This window comes from Penicillium crustosum (genome assembly GCF_028827405.1).
Source record: "Penicillium crustosum strain IBT 35664 chromosome Unknown utg000002l_segment0_segment0, whole genome shotgun sequence".
NCBI lineage: Eukaryota > Fungi > Ascomycota > Eurotiomycetes > Eurotiales > Aspergillaceae > Penicillium > Penicillium crustosum.
This window is the reverse complement of record NW_026623123.1, coordinates 3,443,187-3,460,273: the sequence shown is the minus strand read 5'-3', so window position 1 is coordinate 3,460,273 and position 17,087 is coordinate 3,443,187. Positions and strand designations below refer to the sequence as shown.

Sequence of the window (17,087 nt, the reverse complement as noted above, 5' to 3'; positions counted from 1 at the left end):
CCCCAAATCCTTTATTAAAGGCAAAAGACAGGATGGAAGAATCTCAAGATAGCCATACGATCACGTGATAACATATACTTTGTGCCTAAGGCGTCGATATTCTCTTTCTTCTTTCGAGCTTCCCGCTATTCTTCTCAATCCAACACCAACGTCTCTACTATCCACCATGGCCGACAAGCTCCGCACCATCCAGAACCTCGAGGCCCTCCAGGCCCGTTACATCGGTACCGGACACGCCGATACAACCAAGTACGAGTGGACCTCCAACATCCTCCGTGACAGCTACTCCTCCTACGTCGGCCACCCTCCCCTGCTGTCCTACATGGCCGTCGGCATGGGCGAACCAAAAGAGAAGGTGCGCGCAATGATGTTGGAGAAAATGGTCAGAGGTGCTGGTAATCCGCCAGAGGTATGTGGTGTCTTGCAGAGTTGCTCAACATAATACAAGATGGGTTGACTAACATGTGCCCTCCAATGATCTAGACTCAAGAGTAAACTACTTAGTGTGGTTTATTTTTGTTTTTTTTTGATACCCCTTGTCACGTCCTTGGCTTTCCATACAGGAAAGCAGATCCTCCGACCCCCCGACCACCCCCTAGTCCAGCTCTGGAGCTCAGCAACTTTGCTGACATGACATAAATCCCTCTGTGTACGCATTTTGAAACTGCCAAAGATACATTTTCTCAGTTTCCCCTTCGATCACCTCAATATGGAATAGCAATTCCAACTCAACATACGAAACGCTCTATGGAACAAGGCCAATAGATCCCTCTCTCTGGGCTAGGGATTTCCCGCGTTTTGGCTTCCGGGACTTCAAGAATCCTTCAATTCTGTCAGTGAGGGGGGACAATTTGTGATACGCACGCCTACCACATGAAATTATGCCCCCAGCAGCAAGGTCTCATATACCCAACCTTGGAACTAGCATCGTAACGGATGTCCTGGTATTGCTTGTCGAGAATTCGGTTCCTCAGCTACACCCAATAATTGGGAGAAACCGCCCCAGAGCTGTATCTCACTTGATTGATCATGCTTAGAAATATCATAATCTAGTCATAATACTTAAAATATGAAGATATGAAATATTGAAATTCACTCCGTAGATAGATGTAGTAATAGATACAGGGCAAAGTATGTAGTTATAGAACCATTGGACAGATCAGACCCCGGTCCAAAGCTAAAAATAAACAAATAGAGGAAGACGCTAGAAAATAAGTCATGCAGTATAGTATGTACAAACTATGGAATTATGGTTTATCCACCGATTAAGCATCCTCCGACTTCGCCGCCAACCTTGTATTCTCCGCCTGCAACGAAGAAACAAGGTCGACCCATTTCTTGCGCTCAGAGCGAAGCTGCTTGACCTCCTTCTTGAGATCATGTACCTCTTGCTTCAAGTTATCAACCTCAGACTTGTTCTTGGACTTGTTCTTGGACTTGGACTTCTGCGAACGCTCATCATCCTTTCTCTGTTTCGCTTGAATCTTCGACATAATTTTTAGCTGGCTAGCCTCAATCTTGCGCAGCTGTTTAAGCAGCTTAGATTCTCCATGGAGAAATTGAGCGGCTGCTTTGGGGAGACGCGGTGGCGGGTCGGGGGTTTCCGTCCGCGTAGAAGATGGTTGGTCTTCATTACTGATCTCGTCCTGCGGGTGGCTCTGGCTCTGCTGTGTGCGAGTGCTGGCGGGCCTGGAAGACCTATTCGTCGCTGCGCGCTTGCGCATCCCGTTAGTGTCGCTGTCTACTTCACTGATGCCTTTCACTGGGGTCCCTGAGACACTAGGTGGTTGTGATGAGATCTGAAACTTGTCGAGCTCGGCGCGGACTTCGTCTAGCTTGTCTTCAACCTCGCGTTTGCGGATGGCCAGCTTTGCGAGCTCTTTCTCATGGGAAGTAAGCTTGCCATTCTTTGTCATTTCGGTCAGTTCCTCCGGTGACATGTTGTTGTGTGCTACCTCGTCAATGGTAGTTGCTTCTTGTGCGGAATTGGCTGAGGAGAGTGAAACATGGTCATGCTCACGGGATCTTGAAGATTCGGCGTCCAACGTTGTTTTATTTTGTTGGACACTATTTGGGCTTAAGTGTGCCATGCCATCTGCATCAATGTAGGAAACCTCGTCCCCGGCCGGGATATCACCCGATACTTTGGTGTGGGCGCCGTAGCCTAGAACTTGTGGTGCGAACCGTTCCAGTCCACTACTGAGCAAGCTGGTAACACTGGCAATTAGACCATGATGCGAATGTTCGCCATCGCTGTTGAGTGATTCGTAATCAGAATCCGAGTCGTCTTCTTGGTCGGAGTCGTATTCATTTGGAGACTCCCCGTCCGATTGAGCCTTGGCGCCTGCTGAAGTATTTGCACCTTCCGTACCCGTGCTTTCTTCTTGCTTGGGCGGCTTGTCATCTTGAAGAGCCCAGTTAATGAATTTAGCCGCGTCCGTTCCCACGCTTCGTGGTGTTCCCTTGTCCACCATCCATCGCGGAATGTTGCCACCCGGGTCACTCCTAGTGACCATGATCCATTCAACAGGGTTCATTTCTTCATCTCCCTCATCCCCAGCTCCATCCTGCCCAGGTAGCCCTCCAGGCTGTTGCAGATTGAAGGATGAAGAATCACTATTCTTCTTACTCCCCTGGCTAGGGGAGCTGCTCCCACTGCCATTCTTCTTAGGAATCTCCCGAATGAGCTCGATAGACTCATACTGTCCGCGAGTATACCCCTGCTTATGCTGGATATCGGGGTGTTCACACGGCTTAGAGATCATGATCCAGCTGCGACCAGGCTGTTTAGTTCCGCCAGCTTGCAACCCAGAATCGGAATTGATTATCAGCGCCACAAAGTCGCGTGGAGCAGTAGGTTTGGGAAACTGCGCCGAGACATGGTAAACCATTAAATCTCCCAGAACCGAACCATCATGGTCCTTGATCTCAATGTTCTCGATCTTTTCTTCGGCACCGATCCCACGGATGCACCTGTCAGGCGTCTGTCCCTTCTCAATCTTCTTGCGATTTACTTTGAGCGTTTCGTCGTACTCAGTTGAGAGCTTCTTCCGCCACCGCGAGAATGGGAGACCCTCATGCACACTCCGTCGCCCGAACCATGAGCCCCCACCGTCATTTGCGGAAAGTTTCCACACTGTCACGTCCAATGGATTGTCCCTTGCTCCGCCCATCTTGAGTGGCTTCCCCCATTCCTTTTGCAGGTCTGTAATCTCTGGGTCGGTTTCTCCCACTCGTGCGGACGATGGGACGATTCGTCGGGCGGAATTTTTCGTGTCGTCTAACCCGGGGTAGTTATCGTTGTCGGATATTGGGGGGTCTGGAAGTGATTCCGCTACCAGGCGGCTATTTTTGAAGATCTCGCGCACGTAGTCACGGAGCTCGTCAGGATTCCGGGGAACTTCGTCCCATAACGTTGGTTTGAGGCATTGGAGGGCCTCGTGTAAGGTAGCCATAAGTGCGGTAAGAGGCCTTCTATATTTTCAAGTCCTAGTCTTCTGCGATTTTGTAAATTCCAAGTTGTGTCGGTAGTGCAGTGACGTTGTTTCGAGTAGCGGGGGGTTATGTCAGCTCGTGGTGTGCTGGAATTAGTACACGGAGGTGGGATAAGCGGTGGCGGACAACTGAAGACCCGGGTCTCCGGAATTTATGAAGACTGAAATGTCTAGCAATGCTCAAAAGCTGGCTCAGGCAAAACTGTTTCGTTGTAGAAAAGTTTTAGGTCATAAGTTGATGAAACACGTGGTAAATCCGAGATAAGCGACAAGAGACAAATGCAATAGAATTACAATGCAAAGAAATCGTATAACATATGAAACAAGCCAAAGTTAGAATGCAGGCATAGAGAGAGGTGTCAAGGGAGTGACTGTGAACAAAAGTAGGATCAACTTGGAAAATGATGTTACCTGCAGGACTGTCTTGGCGATTGACGTCATACAGACCTGGGGTAATATACCTGATAGTAGATATATTGCAAGAGTATGGGGCTGCCTTGGATCTTGATGGATTTATATTTAGATTTCTGCGAACTATGAGTCCTCCTTTTTTTTTAACGAATACGAATATCGAGTTATAGATACAGACTGAGAGGAAGAAATTGTGTATGCACTTTTTAAAACTACATAAGCTAAAGAGATACATACAACATTTGAATTTGAACAGAACTGCTGACGGATCAACATAAAACCAAGAGAAAAGAAGCGGCCAGCGCAAGGGGCCAGCCCCCCGATCAGATAGATCATAAAAGGAGAGTATCTATTAGATCGAGCATCTGATTCTTGTCGTCGGGACAAAGAATGAAGGGCTCTTCCATCCAGTGAAAGAACCCCCCGACAGACCAAGCTTGCCCAGGAATTTCTAAAACCCAGCCTAGGCGATAGGAGATGAATCTATCATTGCCAAATATGGCCATTGGAGGTGAGTTCGTAGCTCAGAGGGGGGAGATGACTGCCACTCAGACCACTCGTCGCTTAGGGCGGGATGTGAAGATCCCCAGGTCACAGACCGAAGGGGGGAAATCCAGTGCGTCGCCCTTTGCGCTCGATATCTGCCACAGGCGGATGTGCTCAAGTCTGACGAGGGCTGAAGGCAATCTTCTCTCACACTCGTCTTGCTGATATTCACCTCCTCGGACCAAAGATGACAAAAAGTGCGTGCTCCAACGAAGCATCACAGATGCAAGAAGGTGACGCTGTCGCATAAACCTATCCTCCAATTCTCCGATAAAGAGAACTAGCCGGTCCAGTACCCAGTACCAGAAGGACAGGTCCTGTAAGAAAGGGAAGAAAGCAAAAGCACACGCTGAACCCAGTCCAGTCGAGTAACTCAAGCTTGCTTTCTTCCCTTTCCAGCAAGCTGCGACATAAGAATCGAAAACATAATATTGGACATTCCACGTCCAAATTCATATCCTCCACATGCCGTGAGGCAGACCAGTCTTCATGACATATATGCAGGACAAAAGAAACGAAACATAACAGAGAGCCGTCCCGCCGCTTCTTAATGCAAATGGAAAAAAAAAAGAAAAAAAAAAAAAAAAACATCGCTGACGCTGGAATCAAACATCAAAACTATCAAAACAAGCGCAGAAAAAAGAAGATAATTCTGGTTATCATGCAAAAGGCAGGAGGGAGTATCACAGATGCACAGTGTCAAATCGAAGAGAACGCCGTCAAGAATGCGAATTGTCGTTGCTTGGAATCGGGTTCCCGGTAAGAAGAGAGGAGAGTAGTTTAGGAGTCGTGAAGAAACCGAAAAATTGCGCGCGCATCTAGTTTCAAGAAACGATCTACGTTTCTCAAACACAGGTTGCACGAACCGGGGGAGCCTGGACTGGGGAATGGTCGACATCACCGAGTCTACTCAGGAGAGCTGAGTTAGGCAATCGTGCCATATGGCAGCGGAGCAAAGTCCCCCAGCTAAAGCCCCCCATACCCATGTTGACAGCCGTGCTGCAGGGTTGTACAAGCATGCTTGGGAACATGGTCGGCAACGGGAGCGGACTGATAGCGGCCGATGTGGCCGGCATGCAAGTGGTCGGCAGGCAGTCGTAGGTTTGGAACGGCGAGGGGGTGAAGGGTTGGCTGTAAGACGGGGTCGGTGAGGCAAGCTGGGCATCACTGAAACTGAGACTAGCCCAAAGATTCGGATTAGAATCACCCGTGGTGGCCGGGTTGGGGCTGGGCGACAGTACTTTCCACGACTCGAGTGGCGCTGGCTGGGGCACCGGGTTCTGCCACCAGTTTTCTGGGCCTGTCGAACTAGGCAGGATAGGGATTGGGCGCATGACATCCACCACCGGTGGTGAAGGGGCAACCAGTGGGACAAAGAGCTTGCCGATGGCTGCCTTTGCTTCTTCGCTGCGACCACTCAGTAGCTCTCCAGCGCCGTCTTCTTCTAGCCCCTCCAGCGCCTGGGCATTGGCGCGGTATACAAACTTGTTGGCGGCTTGGACGAACTCCTCCTGTAATCTCTTCAGCTCACCATGCTTTCCCGACCAGTTGTATGTATTGGCGGCGGCATCCACCGAGTAGACCTCCTTGTGGAAATCAACTAGGGATTCAATAGTTTCCGGTGTCAACTTAAAGGCCACCTCGTTACGGGAGACCATGTCGACGTGTACAACATAGGCCTCCATGTGGATCATTTGGTGGTTGTGCAGGGCCTCCCAGAGCTGGTTCTCATTCTTCTCTAACTCTGTCTGGGGAGCCTTGGTGAACATCATGGAACACAAGGTCCAGATGGCATTTTTCGATGAGAGCGTTTCTGTCAGACACCGGGTATGCTGAGTAACATTGTTCAAAGGACGCTTGACCCGGTTTACTCGCTTCAGGGTGGCGGTCAACCAAGGCTCAACCTTGGTGTTCAACACAACATTCGGGGATGATCGCGGTGCAAAAGCAGCGGCGGAAGATGGGAGTAGGACTGTTGGCATTATGACACTGTGCGAAAGGTGATACGTCCGGCGTTGGTATAGATGATATAAAAGAATGTAGAATATAGAACATAAATCATAAAGGCGACATTCGCCCACACAAAATGTTGTTGGATTTTGGAATTGTGTTGAGATGTATATTAAAGTGCGGGCGAATGCGCGAAAACAGAAATTAGAATATAAAAGAAAGGAGATGACATGAAAGTCAAGAGTGGTTATAGAAAGAAAAGAGAGGGATGGTCAAGAAGAATAATAAGAGGAGGGGGGAACTATCAATAAGTGGAGATTTAATGGCCACAATAATATGTTAATTTTGGGATTATTTCCATTTTTTTTTCTCTTTTCTCTCTCTTAAGATAGAAGAAAACATAGAAAAAAAAAAACATCAGGAATTCATGTTTTTCTACGGTATTATTGTGGTATGCAGGCTGATGGAGTCAAATGTACATCAGTCTATGGCACATTTCGGACTCCCCGATCTGCAACCTGAAGACTCCAGTGGCGATAATACTTGAATACTTGAATATTTGAAACGGTTAAAAAAGCACGAGATCCAAACGTTTCATCAAATTTGATGGGTTCACTCGCACAGTGCCAGTCTCACACACCCGTTGCACGTCCATTTGGCCAGAACAGCTGCAGGATGCCCTAAACTGCAACAGCTAAGCCCCAATGATCCATGAAACGGCTTAAACAGAAAGAATTAGAAAACCTCCGAGTCCCCATAGATCGTCTAGAGCGATCAAATTACTATCTACTATTAGCGGGGACTTAAATACATTTCTCAGCTGGGCGATGTGCATATTTCAGTGTGCGCCAAGATCTACACATCGTTAAAGAGATACCGGATCCTCAACACTAGAGACACTAGAGTCCCCATGCTTTTAGGTGAAGACTCTATTTAGGCTGCAGCCTGCAAGCCAAGACTTAGTTTCGATCCCTTTTTCAATGTGGTTCAATACTGTACTTCAATATCCCAGGATATTAACAGAAAATAATATTTCCCAACCTTGGAAGGTTTACAGTATTAATAATATTACACGAAACACGACCATAACAACCATAACAACCATATCAAGGTTTTTTTTGGACCTATCGAGTGCCGCTAAGACAATACAGAGTCGTAGACCTCAGCTGATGGAGGGTCGAGCAAGCGTGGGGCAGAGCCCGTCTTGAGTCACTTCAGGGCTGGGATTCGCTGAGACCAACCGAGACCGGCCGATGCACAGAAAGCTGAGATCCCTGTTACGATCTGCCATTGGGCTGAGCCTCCATTGCCAGACTTTGGGACGGCGCCACTAGCCCTTGTGTACTCCGTACTCTCCGTACTGAAATACCGTTTCTTATTGTCTTATCCACATGATTCAAGTTTTCAATGATATCATCTTACTTTGTTTTCTCTGCAGGCGCCCTTTGCCTTCTGCCTCTTCCCTAAAATGGAATCCCTGCTGCATATGAGTTCGGTCACATGGTCTGATGTGGGTGTACCAGGGGGTTCGCTTTGAGTCGGGGGTTTCGTCATTGTCATTGTGTATCTATAGAAGGGTGGGCATATACAACATAGCGTGTGGAAAAATATGCGACCGAGTTGGTTGCTTTTTCCTAAAATAGATATGAGGCGGTGCATGTTACTCGCCACGTTGTGGCGGATATCTCCGGCCCCACATGTCTGTAAAAGCCCTATGTTGTACGTACAATGTAGTCACTATGGAGTATGGCTTCTTGCTTCACTTGGTTCATTTTCTTGCTTTACCGAAAACCGGTTGGAGAAGAGATATGAGTTGGCAAGAGTCGGGAGCTGGGATCTCAGGCAGATCTTAACCACATCCACAGTCAGGCGGGTACTGAAACTCAGCTCCGTCGGGTCCATATCATGCCTGGTTTCATGATTGTCAGGCTGCCATTAAGTTGGGATAGTGAAATCACCCCTCTACGAGTTAAGTAGTATCTTGGAATCCATTGCGTTTTGCAGACTGCGTCGGTTATGACTCATATGTGCTGATGATGTTCGATTTGAAACGAAGCCAGACAATGCCCCATTATTTACACGATATACCGTTTGTTGGACAGAATCCTAGGCGAACCCAGAATAAACCATTGCTTTTTAGGTATGGCAAATGATTGCTTCCCTGCGACCTATGCTTGGAACATACCCAAGTGGCTCATTCATATATGAGTGGTGCAGCGAGCTCAGAGTTCCACGTAGGCATCCATTAGACTACTTGATCATGAAAATAATAATTCATAGATCACTGCTCCTTTTTTTAAACGCCTTGTTAAACTTTCCTTTGTTATTTTTAGGTGTCACAGATTGTCGGGTTGTGCCCAAACCTCCGAGGAAAGCGTTTGGCCTGAGAATCTCCGAACGGTTTATATGCCAGTTGGGATCCTTGGAACCAGTTCACCCTACAAAAGAATGGTATTTGAGTATGATAATGGTATTGGCACCAGGTATAGAAAATAAAATGTCTCTAGTAGCATTAGCAACAAGTTGACGTTCTTGGCTTCATGAAGATATTATAATCTCTGCGTGTAGCCTCTGATTTTGTTCATCAAACCTGACTCGCGCTGCCAATTAAAAAGCAAATATGAAGAAGGAGACATATTACTGCATTTTCAAAAGAATATTGTACATTATATACGTTGTAGGCATAAACTGTAGCTTTCTATATGTTTGGATTATATAGCTGGCTCTTATAGCCCTAAAGAACTGAACTTCTTATAAATCACCACTAAACAAATTACATTAACCAATATAAAATTTGAGCCTCTTCATTATTATCTCAACGGTAAGTATGGCTTGTCGTTAGCTCAATAATAAACTAGCTCAATGACTGACACTCCTGACACTAATCCGTATTTATTGGCACACTGGTACATAAGACGATTGTTAGGTTACTACTAGGGATTGATATTTAATAAAGGATGGTCATCTACCCCTTTAAGAAGCACGTTACTCCAGTTGTATCTCACCTGCCTTAATAGCCGCATATGTATCCCTTCATTGATGGCTGCTCCTCTAGCTGTGTCCATGAGATAATGGATATCACCTGGCGGAAAACTAAGCAACTGATGCTAAAATTTCAGCGTAATGACACATATTTCCAGCAATGGTGCCTACAAATAGTTAAAGAGCGAAGTTGTGGAGCATAGGACTGTAGGGCGGCGCTCCACGCAGACGTTTGCATAATGTGTTAGATCTACTACATTACAGAATAGGCGAGTTGACACAGATTCCCGCAATAATGCACAAGTTATGTAGCAATATACTAATACAGGGACGGCGTATCCCGCGCCAAACGACTGATTCCCACTGTCAAGTTACCTCTTAACAGAGCAACGGCCTAGTATGGGGTTCTCTACCGCCTTGATCTTGACCCTGGTGCTCCCCAGAATCGCACTAGTCAATCCCGTCGCCCAGGTATCCTCATCTATGGGAGCTAGTGCGAGCACAGAGGTAGAGGCTAACAGTAAGGACACCGCGCTACCTCATGACATCAGATGCCACCACTTCTCTTGTACAGGCAGCAGAGAACATTGTCCAGACTGCTGCACAGTAAAATACCGAGACTACCCACGCTACTGCTGCAGTATTGAAGGCTTAGTCGAGCACAATAATAAGGAGGAAACTTCCGTGGACACAGCCAGCGTGGCGAAGAAGGATACCCATGGTGCCACGACTTCTGCCAACACTGAGACTTCGGTCAAGCCGGACACCTCGGGCCTGAACAGTATCCTGCCGACAGAGAACTCTTCTTTAAGAAGCTCTGCCTCAGAGACTACGTCTCATGCATCTTAGTATGATGGGAGGTCATCATCTTATCTTATAGGAGATCAGAGTCCACCACATTGGAGATATATGTGGAAGCCAAGCTAGTTTGGTCTCAGCGTTGTATGAAAGTAACCTTGGAATTATATTGAGTTGACGGAAGCTAAAGTACTATCTTTCCATGTTATCTGTGACTCTTATTAGCTCGAACATGTGGTAATGTCACGTTGTCTCCCGAGGTCCTCATTGGTTCAACTGACAGGGTTCCCCTCCCTAAGTGAGTGTACTTTTTACATCGGTTTTAGTGAATGTGCTGTGTTATGAATTAGAGTACAATCCGGAGCTCAAACTGCCTGAGCCTGAGCCCGCTGGCGATTGGTTGGTGACCTACGACCTGGGAAATAGTCGTTTTGGAAACGCAACCGAGAAAGGAGGATAGCTGTGTTCTTCTTCGCCCTATTTTTGTATGCTAGCTAGAACTCGTGGGTCTTTGGCATATAGCCAGAGGTTTCCCCCAAGTTCCTAGGGGAGACAGACGCGGAGATGTATTTTTTACCACAATTGTACTTCTCCCGAAGGCTTAGGTCCGCTCGGCTGTCACGGTGTTTCATTGATCATTGAATCCTTTCATTAATAGTAGATAGATTTAGAGTGAAGAGTAGGAGTCTATGGTGTAAATGCAGCTTAGTCTGCACTGAAGACTAACCACGGAAATTCTATTACTCGGATCTTCTCTCTTTATAGGGCTTCTCTACTATAGCTCATCCCATAAACAACTAATTTGCCTATAGGACCCAAGGTAAAAAATCGAGTCCAAAGTTACGGGTGGAAATTCGGCTATTTCTGGCGCCAGAGACTGTAATTTTCGGCATCGATTTCACAGGTCCCGATATTCTAGTTGTAATGATAGCTCGTCGATTTCCATAAAGTTTGGCGTTGTTCGCGCGAGGCGTTATAATTGTTGATCCAGTCCTGGAATTCCCAAAAGAGGCAAGTTATGTTTGCTTCAAGATGTTTCAGTTGGATTGGAGAGTCTATTGTCGTATTGTTCAAGCGAACTCTCACATGGGTAGACATGACATGGGCGCATGATCCTTAGTTTGCCTGTCTCCTCACATTTTGACCCAAAAAGGGTGTTCTTTTTCTCGGAAATGCTGGAGATGATGGCGATGTGATCCATGGGAAGTCACGAGGAATTTAACTTCACCGGAATCATGAATGAAGAGTTCTTTCAAGCGCGGCTGAGAACGAACCAAGTCTCTTTTGTGAATGGTAGTCTGTCCACCAGGAAAGATGACAAGAGCATGAAAAAAAGGTTTGGTTTTTCCTTTGTGGTCTGAATGTCTGAATGGTATAGAAGAAAAGTTGGTATCGCCTGCCTCAAGACGGAACGTCCGATGCCTTGGTCTCTTGAAACTTGGACACGACCTTCATCTCAGTATCGCGTTCCTTGACCTTCTTGTCCATGGATTTTTGAACCTCCTCTCGTTTCCGTTTAGAAGTCTCAATCTTGTCTCTGACTTCTTTGGCAATTTGTTCCTGCGCATGGAGCGCGGCCTCGCGTGATTTGTATTGTTCTTCCAGCTGCTTAAGCTCGGTTTGGTAGTCTCGAGGTTTGATTGGTTGGCATGTTACTGGGTGATAGATGTATAATGGCAGTGGTCCATCTGGAAGTTTTATTTCGACGAGATCAGGGTGGATTGGGGTGACGCGGGTTGTTGAATCCAAAGGAATGGCTACGGCTTCGGCCGGGGGAGATGAAGCAGGAGGGGTAGGTTCGGGTTTCACCATGGTTGTGGAGTGATAGCAAGGTAAAAAAACGGTAGTATTTCGCAAGCAACAGGTATTTATCGCCTGACGTTATCGAAGAAGAGGTGAGATGAGTACTGGCGTATGTTGTAGAAGTCACCTTCACAGTCTGGTTATTGATTCTGCCACATCATCACACTTCACCGCCCATAGTGTCCGCGGCGTATGCGGGGAGGACTCTTAGCCAAATTGACGACTCTATCACTACCTGACGTTTTAAATTCATGCTAGTTGGGCTTCTTCTCAGCTCCAGATCGAGATATTTCCTCGAGGCCGGTCCTGGGTGGACCAGTTGATGTGCCTGTGATATCTGAGTTCCCACAAGCTTGAACCGGTGACGTGACCGTTAACATGCAGGCATTTGGTATGTTCCTCTATACTTGCTGATTGATGTAAGCTAACAAACTCGCGGTAGTCCCCAAGAATAGGCGAGTGCGTTATCTGATAAGCCCAAGTGAAATAAATTTGTAACTGACTTCTGTTACAGCCTAGGTTCGAGCTCATTTTGAGGGTACGCATTATACACAAACCATGGAAATGCTGTCAAGATTTCTGACCTTTCGAAGATCATTGATATCAATAATGTCCCCTTGGGCAACAGCGTTGCTTTTGTGCGATGGCGATTGCCATCATCAAGCTCCACGGAACACCAAGGCCACACAGAGAAAGCAATTCTATCAGATCACCGCGCTTACTGGGGTTATGAGAAATGCCTTCAAGTAAGGCTTACAATTGATAGGACATCAATTCTTCAGGAGTGTGAACTCAACTTTGAAGTCATACAAGAGTACACCACGTCACCCATATCCGAAAAGTGCGTGCTTGGTAAAATCAAACTCAATCTCGCCGAATACGTGGACAAAACCGAGGAAGATGAAGGGATCATTCGGCGATACCTGATGCATGAAAGTAAAGTGAACAGTACTGTCAAGATCGGGATCGCGATGCGTCAGCTGGAAGGAGACCGCAACTTTACGACGTAAGCGAAGCCCCAAAACTTGTTTCTGAGCAACACCGTCAATACTGATTATGAAAGACCCCAGCTGAAATCTGCCACCGTCTTTGGAGGAATTGCCGGAGTTGTTCAATCCACCGAACTACCTATCAACGCCGATGAATTTGGCCACCTGCCATCTATTGACACCAAGAGTCGGGAGATAGCAGATATGCAAGACATGTATCGACGCACTCTAGCAGCGTCGTGGTCTTCTAGAGCCTGTGATCTGCCTGCTGATAAGTTGGTTGAAGAGTTGTTTGCTGGGGGTTCTTGCTGGAGCAACGCACAAAATGCCAACACTGGCATATCAGGAGGTGATCACAGAGATTCCTTATTGAGCGCAGAGGCAGTCCCACGCCAAAGCCGCTCCGGCAAAAAGCTGTCACCCAGTTTTGAACGGCGCCCCAAAAGTACTTCCAGCAATCGCTCACACAGTAGCAGTAAGGCCCCAGAGTCTCTTGCTGCGCTTGGGCATCAGAAAAAGAGCGGTAGCATTGAACAGCAGTTGTATGAAGGAGTCAAGGGTCGGGCATGGAAGGCGCCAGACACAAAAAATGAGCTTTCTGAGTTTGATGTGAGAGAGGATTTGCGCAGCTGGGAAGTTGTACCAAAAGAATGAATTCTACATACATTTTTGCGCTAAGCATTACTTTAAATAATCCCTTTCTCATACAATTGAAAGATACATTTGAAAGGTTGTTCTACACAGCCGAAGAAGTAATTCAAGAATTTTTGTTCATCGTACATGGTAGGTAGATATTACGGTCATGTAATTGCTGCCTGAGGCAGAAATCGATTTCTTATCGCGGCCTAGCGCCCCGATTATCGCCGGAGAAAAGTGATTGTAGGATAATTTGTCCTCTCCACGTTTGCAATAGGCCTACTGTTCTGTCATGCTTCGACGCCCCTCAGGGAAAAAGCTGGGGCTTCTGAGCTTCCAGTCACTTTCATATCGGAGACCGCTATTGTCATACCCACATGCCGTTCTTCCCCGATACCAGAGCAACTGGAGTCGCGACCATGAGCGCGAAGCTTTCGATGGACCCAATTCCGAACGAAACCGCGAACCGAAATATAACGGACAAAATGAAGCAGGCAGATTCACATTAGATGTGGACTCACTTGGAAAGCCAGGACAAATCGTTGTTGTACCTTCACGTCGCCGCCGAAAGTTAAATCGCCATCGCAACAAAAGCCCCGAAAATGAATCTAGCGGCACAATCAGCGCAATGTTGGATGAACTTAATGACGAGAGCTCATCGCCCAGCGACAAGTCGGTCCAGGACAGAATTGATGAGGTCCGTGGATCGTATCAACTGGGACAGATCTTGCCTACTGCTGATCTCGAGGCATTGTGGTCAAAATTAGCTTCCTCTTTCACATACAAGCAATTATCGGACTTCATTTCAGAGCACAACCGTAATGCTGTGATAGAAGAGAAAGACTGGACATGGGGACCAAGCAACTCCAAGTCGCAGGACACATCATTGAGAAAGACCAAGGGCCTCAGAGGGAAATCCCGGGCTGCCGAGACGATTGTTCGGCATTGTTGGCAGCTAGTGGCTGATGGTGAACGTGGCCAGTTGGAATTCCGCATACCAGCTCAGTTCATATCATTGCTTCTCCATGCCGAGCATTTCTCTTTCCACGAGCTGGCTAGTCTCCATGGCTGTGGCATTGATGTGACGCAATCTGCCGGCCTGATATCACTTACTGGCAAGAGAAATGATTGTGAGTCTGTTCACGAGATTATCATTGATGCCACTGGCAGAATTTGCGAAGATGATGTTGGAATCCAGCCTTATTCCCATGGAGATGGAACCATACAGGTTTTTACCCCGGACTTTTTGGAATGGGTTAACAGCACATATGGGGTGTTTGTGGAACATAAAGCGCACAGAACACCGCAAAAGATTCTCTATCTTGCTGAAAATAAGGTGGGAGCAGATAATGCACGAAGGACCTTGAACTTGGCTTTATCCAACACCACATCTCCATCGACGCCATTTTCAACATATTTACCTGCCTCGGAACTTGCGAGTGCTTATAGCTACAGACCAGAAGCTCATGCTTCGTGGTTTGAGCAGCAAAAGTCGTGGTTCCGGTGGGCGATGTCTTCCAGTCAAAATGCGGAGGCAGAAAACCTTGAAACTCCTTTCTTCGATAAGCATCAAACACGACTCTCAGATGAACTATTGAAGCTTCTCCGAGTCACTACTCCGAAAACCGGGCTGGCCCCTGGTTTGCATGAATCTGTGACAGCCGTGGTTGGGAAATGCCTTTTTATGCAAAAGTCCTCTTTCAATGATACAGCCATCAGTCCGGCAGAGTTGGGGAGACTGTCCCTTCCACGGGCTTTCACAAACGATATACCTCTGGTGTCGCGTTTCATCAACTCACTCACGCCTATCCGCCCAAATAATGACGCACGGCTATATCGACTTCGGTTATCTCCAACCTCCAACGGAGGATCCCCGCCGGAACTCGAAATCGAAGTAGCCATGAACTCAAACTTAGATGGCGTGGACGTCCACAGCGTAAAGGCTATTCTTGCCACAAACAACGTTGATTACCTGCTTCCGGAAAATGGTCTGGACCTGCGTTTTACACGAACTGTTTCCCAAGACCTCCTGTCCAAGCCATCTTCCAACCCAGAACTCCCGCAAAGCTCTTCTGGGCACATCTTCCCCGAGCCTTCGTCGCCACAAATCCAAGCAATGCTGCAAAGCCTCAAAATCTCCCTCCAGGGCTCAATAGTCCGCAGTGAGGCTTCGCAAGGCCCTGTTCCACTCCCTATATTTTGTAACATTACTCTTCCCTGTGAACTTGTTCATCAGCCTGCCTCACAAAAAGCTAAATCCAAAAAGTTGGACGAATCAATGGCAGAGAACAGCGTCGCTGTCGAATACATGTTCCCTCCACTCAGCGACATCCGAGGTGCCATTGTCCAAAAGTACAACTTCTGTGGACGATCACTTGACTACCGGTATTACGAAAGCGGTTCGCTCCTTGCTGCTCGGACAAATGAGGTCTCTCTGGGCATGGAGATACCCAGAATTGACTCGGTTGCAGAGAATGGTCAATCTGAGCACCTTGATCATGAATTCCATTCGTTCTACAACGCGGCGTGTGACATGGCGTTCAAAATCCACGGCAAAAGATATGTGGATTAACAGCATGGGTCGCTTTTTTTTTGAATTTGTACAGCGTGCATCAACAGCCATCATCATGGAATGGCGGCGTCTTGGGTCTGTATATACTGTACATTATGTAAAATATTCATTTGTTTCCAAGGTTTAGACTTGGATTATGTTTTGGCTTTTAATCTAGCTAGTCAGAAAGTCTCCCTGAATATACACAATTACCGAAAAATCAAAAAAAAAAAAAAAAACCCCACTATTCACAGACACCAGGTAAGAATGGCGGTCATAATTTAGAAACTTCATTAAGCATTTTACCAAATCTGTCACAAACATGATATCACTCGACGTTTTAAACTGCGCCTCTTTTTGGTACTCGCTCATTGACTATCTTTTGGGTGACCTAACTCAGGATCAAGGTAATCTAGAGATGCCGTGTAATCGTGTCAAATAGGCTTTGACGATCTTGAACTAATGGCCCATTTGAATCTACTAATGGGGTACCTCGTTGATCTTCGTATCTAGGTTGATATTCTGCTATAATATAACTGGGTACGTTTACGTTGTACGCTATACAATCCACAGGCATAATTGGCCACTCCAAGCCCGCTCCATCAAATTGAATTTTGCTTTCATAGAGAAGATGAGGAGTAGTTAATATAATCAATTACTATCTGGAGGACTGGGGACAGCAGTCTAACATAATACGCTTGGAAGGTCAATATATTCATACTCAACCTTTTAAGTGTTCAGTTAACCCACGCTGTGCATCTCCGAGTTTTCCTAGAGAATTTTTAAACCATAAGCCAAGATGCCTCGTTTTAAACCGTTCTATTCTCGCGTATAACAACAATATAGACAACATATAATATGCCTACAGACGTTGTAGGTCGTCGGCGTGACCTTGGGCCCCACAGCTGATCAAGGCCCGTGACGTGT

The 17,087-nt window shown here is 46.8% G+C and overlaps 7 protein-coding genes across 7 annotated transcripts; 4 read left to right on the top strand and 3 right to left on the bottom strand.

The window, feature by feature from the left end:
* The first annotated feature begins 145 nt into the window (after positions 1–145).
* N7487_004822 (splicing factor 3B subunit 5 family protein) lies at positions 146–536 on the top strand. The gene is made up of 2 exons (XM_056872569.1): positions 146–409; positions 484–536. Exons 1-2 carry the CDS (start codon positions 167–169, stop codon positions 493–495), a joined length of 255 nt encoding a protein of 84 aa, XP_056730289.1. The 5' UTR covers positions 146–166; the 3' UTR covers positions 496–536.
* Positions 537–1,265: 729 nt separating this feature from the next.
* On the bottom strand, positions 1,266–3,455 carry N7487_004821 (uncharacterized protein; the record flags this gene model as incomplete). Its single annotated transcript, XM_056872568.1, has 1 exon — positions 1,266–3,455. One exon carries the CDS (start codon positions 3,453–3,455, stop codon positions 1,266–1,268), a length of 2,190 nt encoding a protein of 729 aa, XP_056730288.1.
* Positions 3,456–5,296: 1,841 nt separating this feature from the next.
* Positions 5,297–6,433, bottom strand: N7487_004820 (uncharacterized protein; the record flags this gene model as incomplete). The annotated part of the gene is made up of 1 exon (XM_056872567.1): positions 5,297–6,433. The coding sequence occupies one exon, from the start codon at positions 6,431–6,433 to the stop codon at positions 5,297–5,299; it is 1,137 nt and encodes a 378-aa protein (XP_056730287.1).
* Positions 6,434–9,782: 3,349 nt separating this feature from the next.
* Positions 9,783–10,232, top strand: N7487_004819 (uncharacterized protein; the record flags this gene model as incomplete). The annotated part of the gene is made up of 2 exons (XM_056872566.1): positions 9,783–9,903; positions 9,958–10,232. 2 exons carry the CDS (start codon positions 9,783–9,785, stop codon positions 10,230–10,232), a joined length of 396 nt encoding a protein of 131 aa, XP_056730286.1.
* Positions 10,233–11,582: 1,350 nt separating this feature from the next.
* N7487_004818 (uncharacterized protein) lies at positions 11,583–11,993 on the bottom strand (the record flags this gene model as incomplete). The annotated part of the gene is made up of 1 exon (XM_056872565.1): positions 11,583–11,993. The coding sequence occupies one exon, from the start codon at positions 11,991–11,993 to the stop codon at positions 11,583–11,585; it is 411 nt and encodes a 136-aa protein (XP_056730285.1).
* A 369-nt stretch (positions 11,994–12,362) lies between these two features.
* On the top strand, positions 12,363–13,627 carry N7487_004817 (N-terminal C2 domain-containing protein; the record flags this gene model as incomplete). The annotated part of the gene is made up of 5 exons (XM_056872564.1): positions 12,363–12,375; positions 12,427–12,443; positions 12,499–12,522; positions 12,578–12,990; positions 13,048–13,627. 5 exons carry the CDS (start codon positions 12,363–12,365, stop codon positions 13,625–13,627), a joined length of 1,047 nt encoding a protein of 348 aa, XP_056730284.1.
* A 274-nt stretch (positions 13,628–13,901) lies between these two features.
* On the top strand, positions 13,902–16,181 carry N7487_004816 (putative respiratory complex assembly protein Rmp1; the record flags this gene model as incomplete). Its single annotated transcript, XM_056872563.1, has 1 exon — positions 13,902–16,181. One exon carries the CDS (start codon positions 13,902–13,904, stop codon positions 16,179–16,181), a length of 2,280 nt encoding a protein of 759 aa, XP_056730283.1.
* Positions 16,182–17,087: the final 906 nt, after the last annotated feature.

Bases quoted from the DNA above. Each gene is read 5' to 3' on its own strand.
- N7487_004822 (XM_056872569.1), top strand. From the start codon at position 167: ATGGCCGACAAGCTCCGCACCATCCAGAACCTCGAGGCCCTCCAGGCC.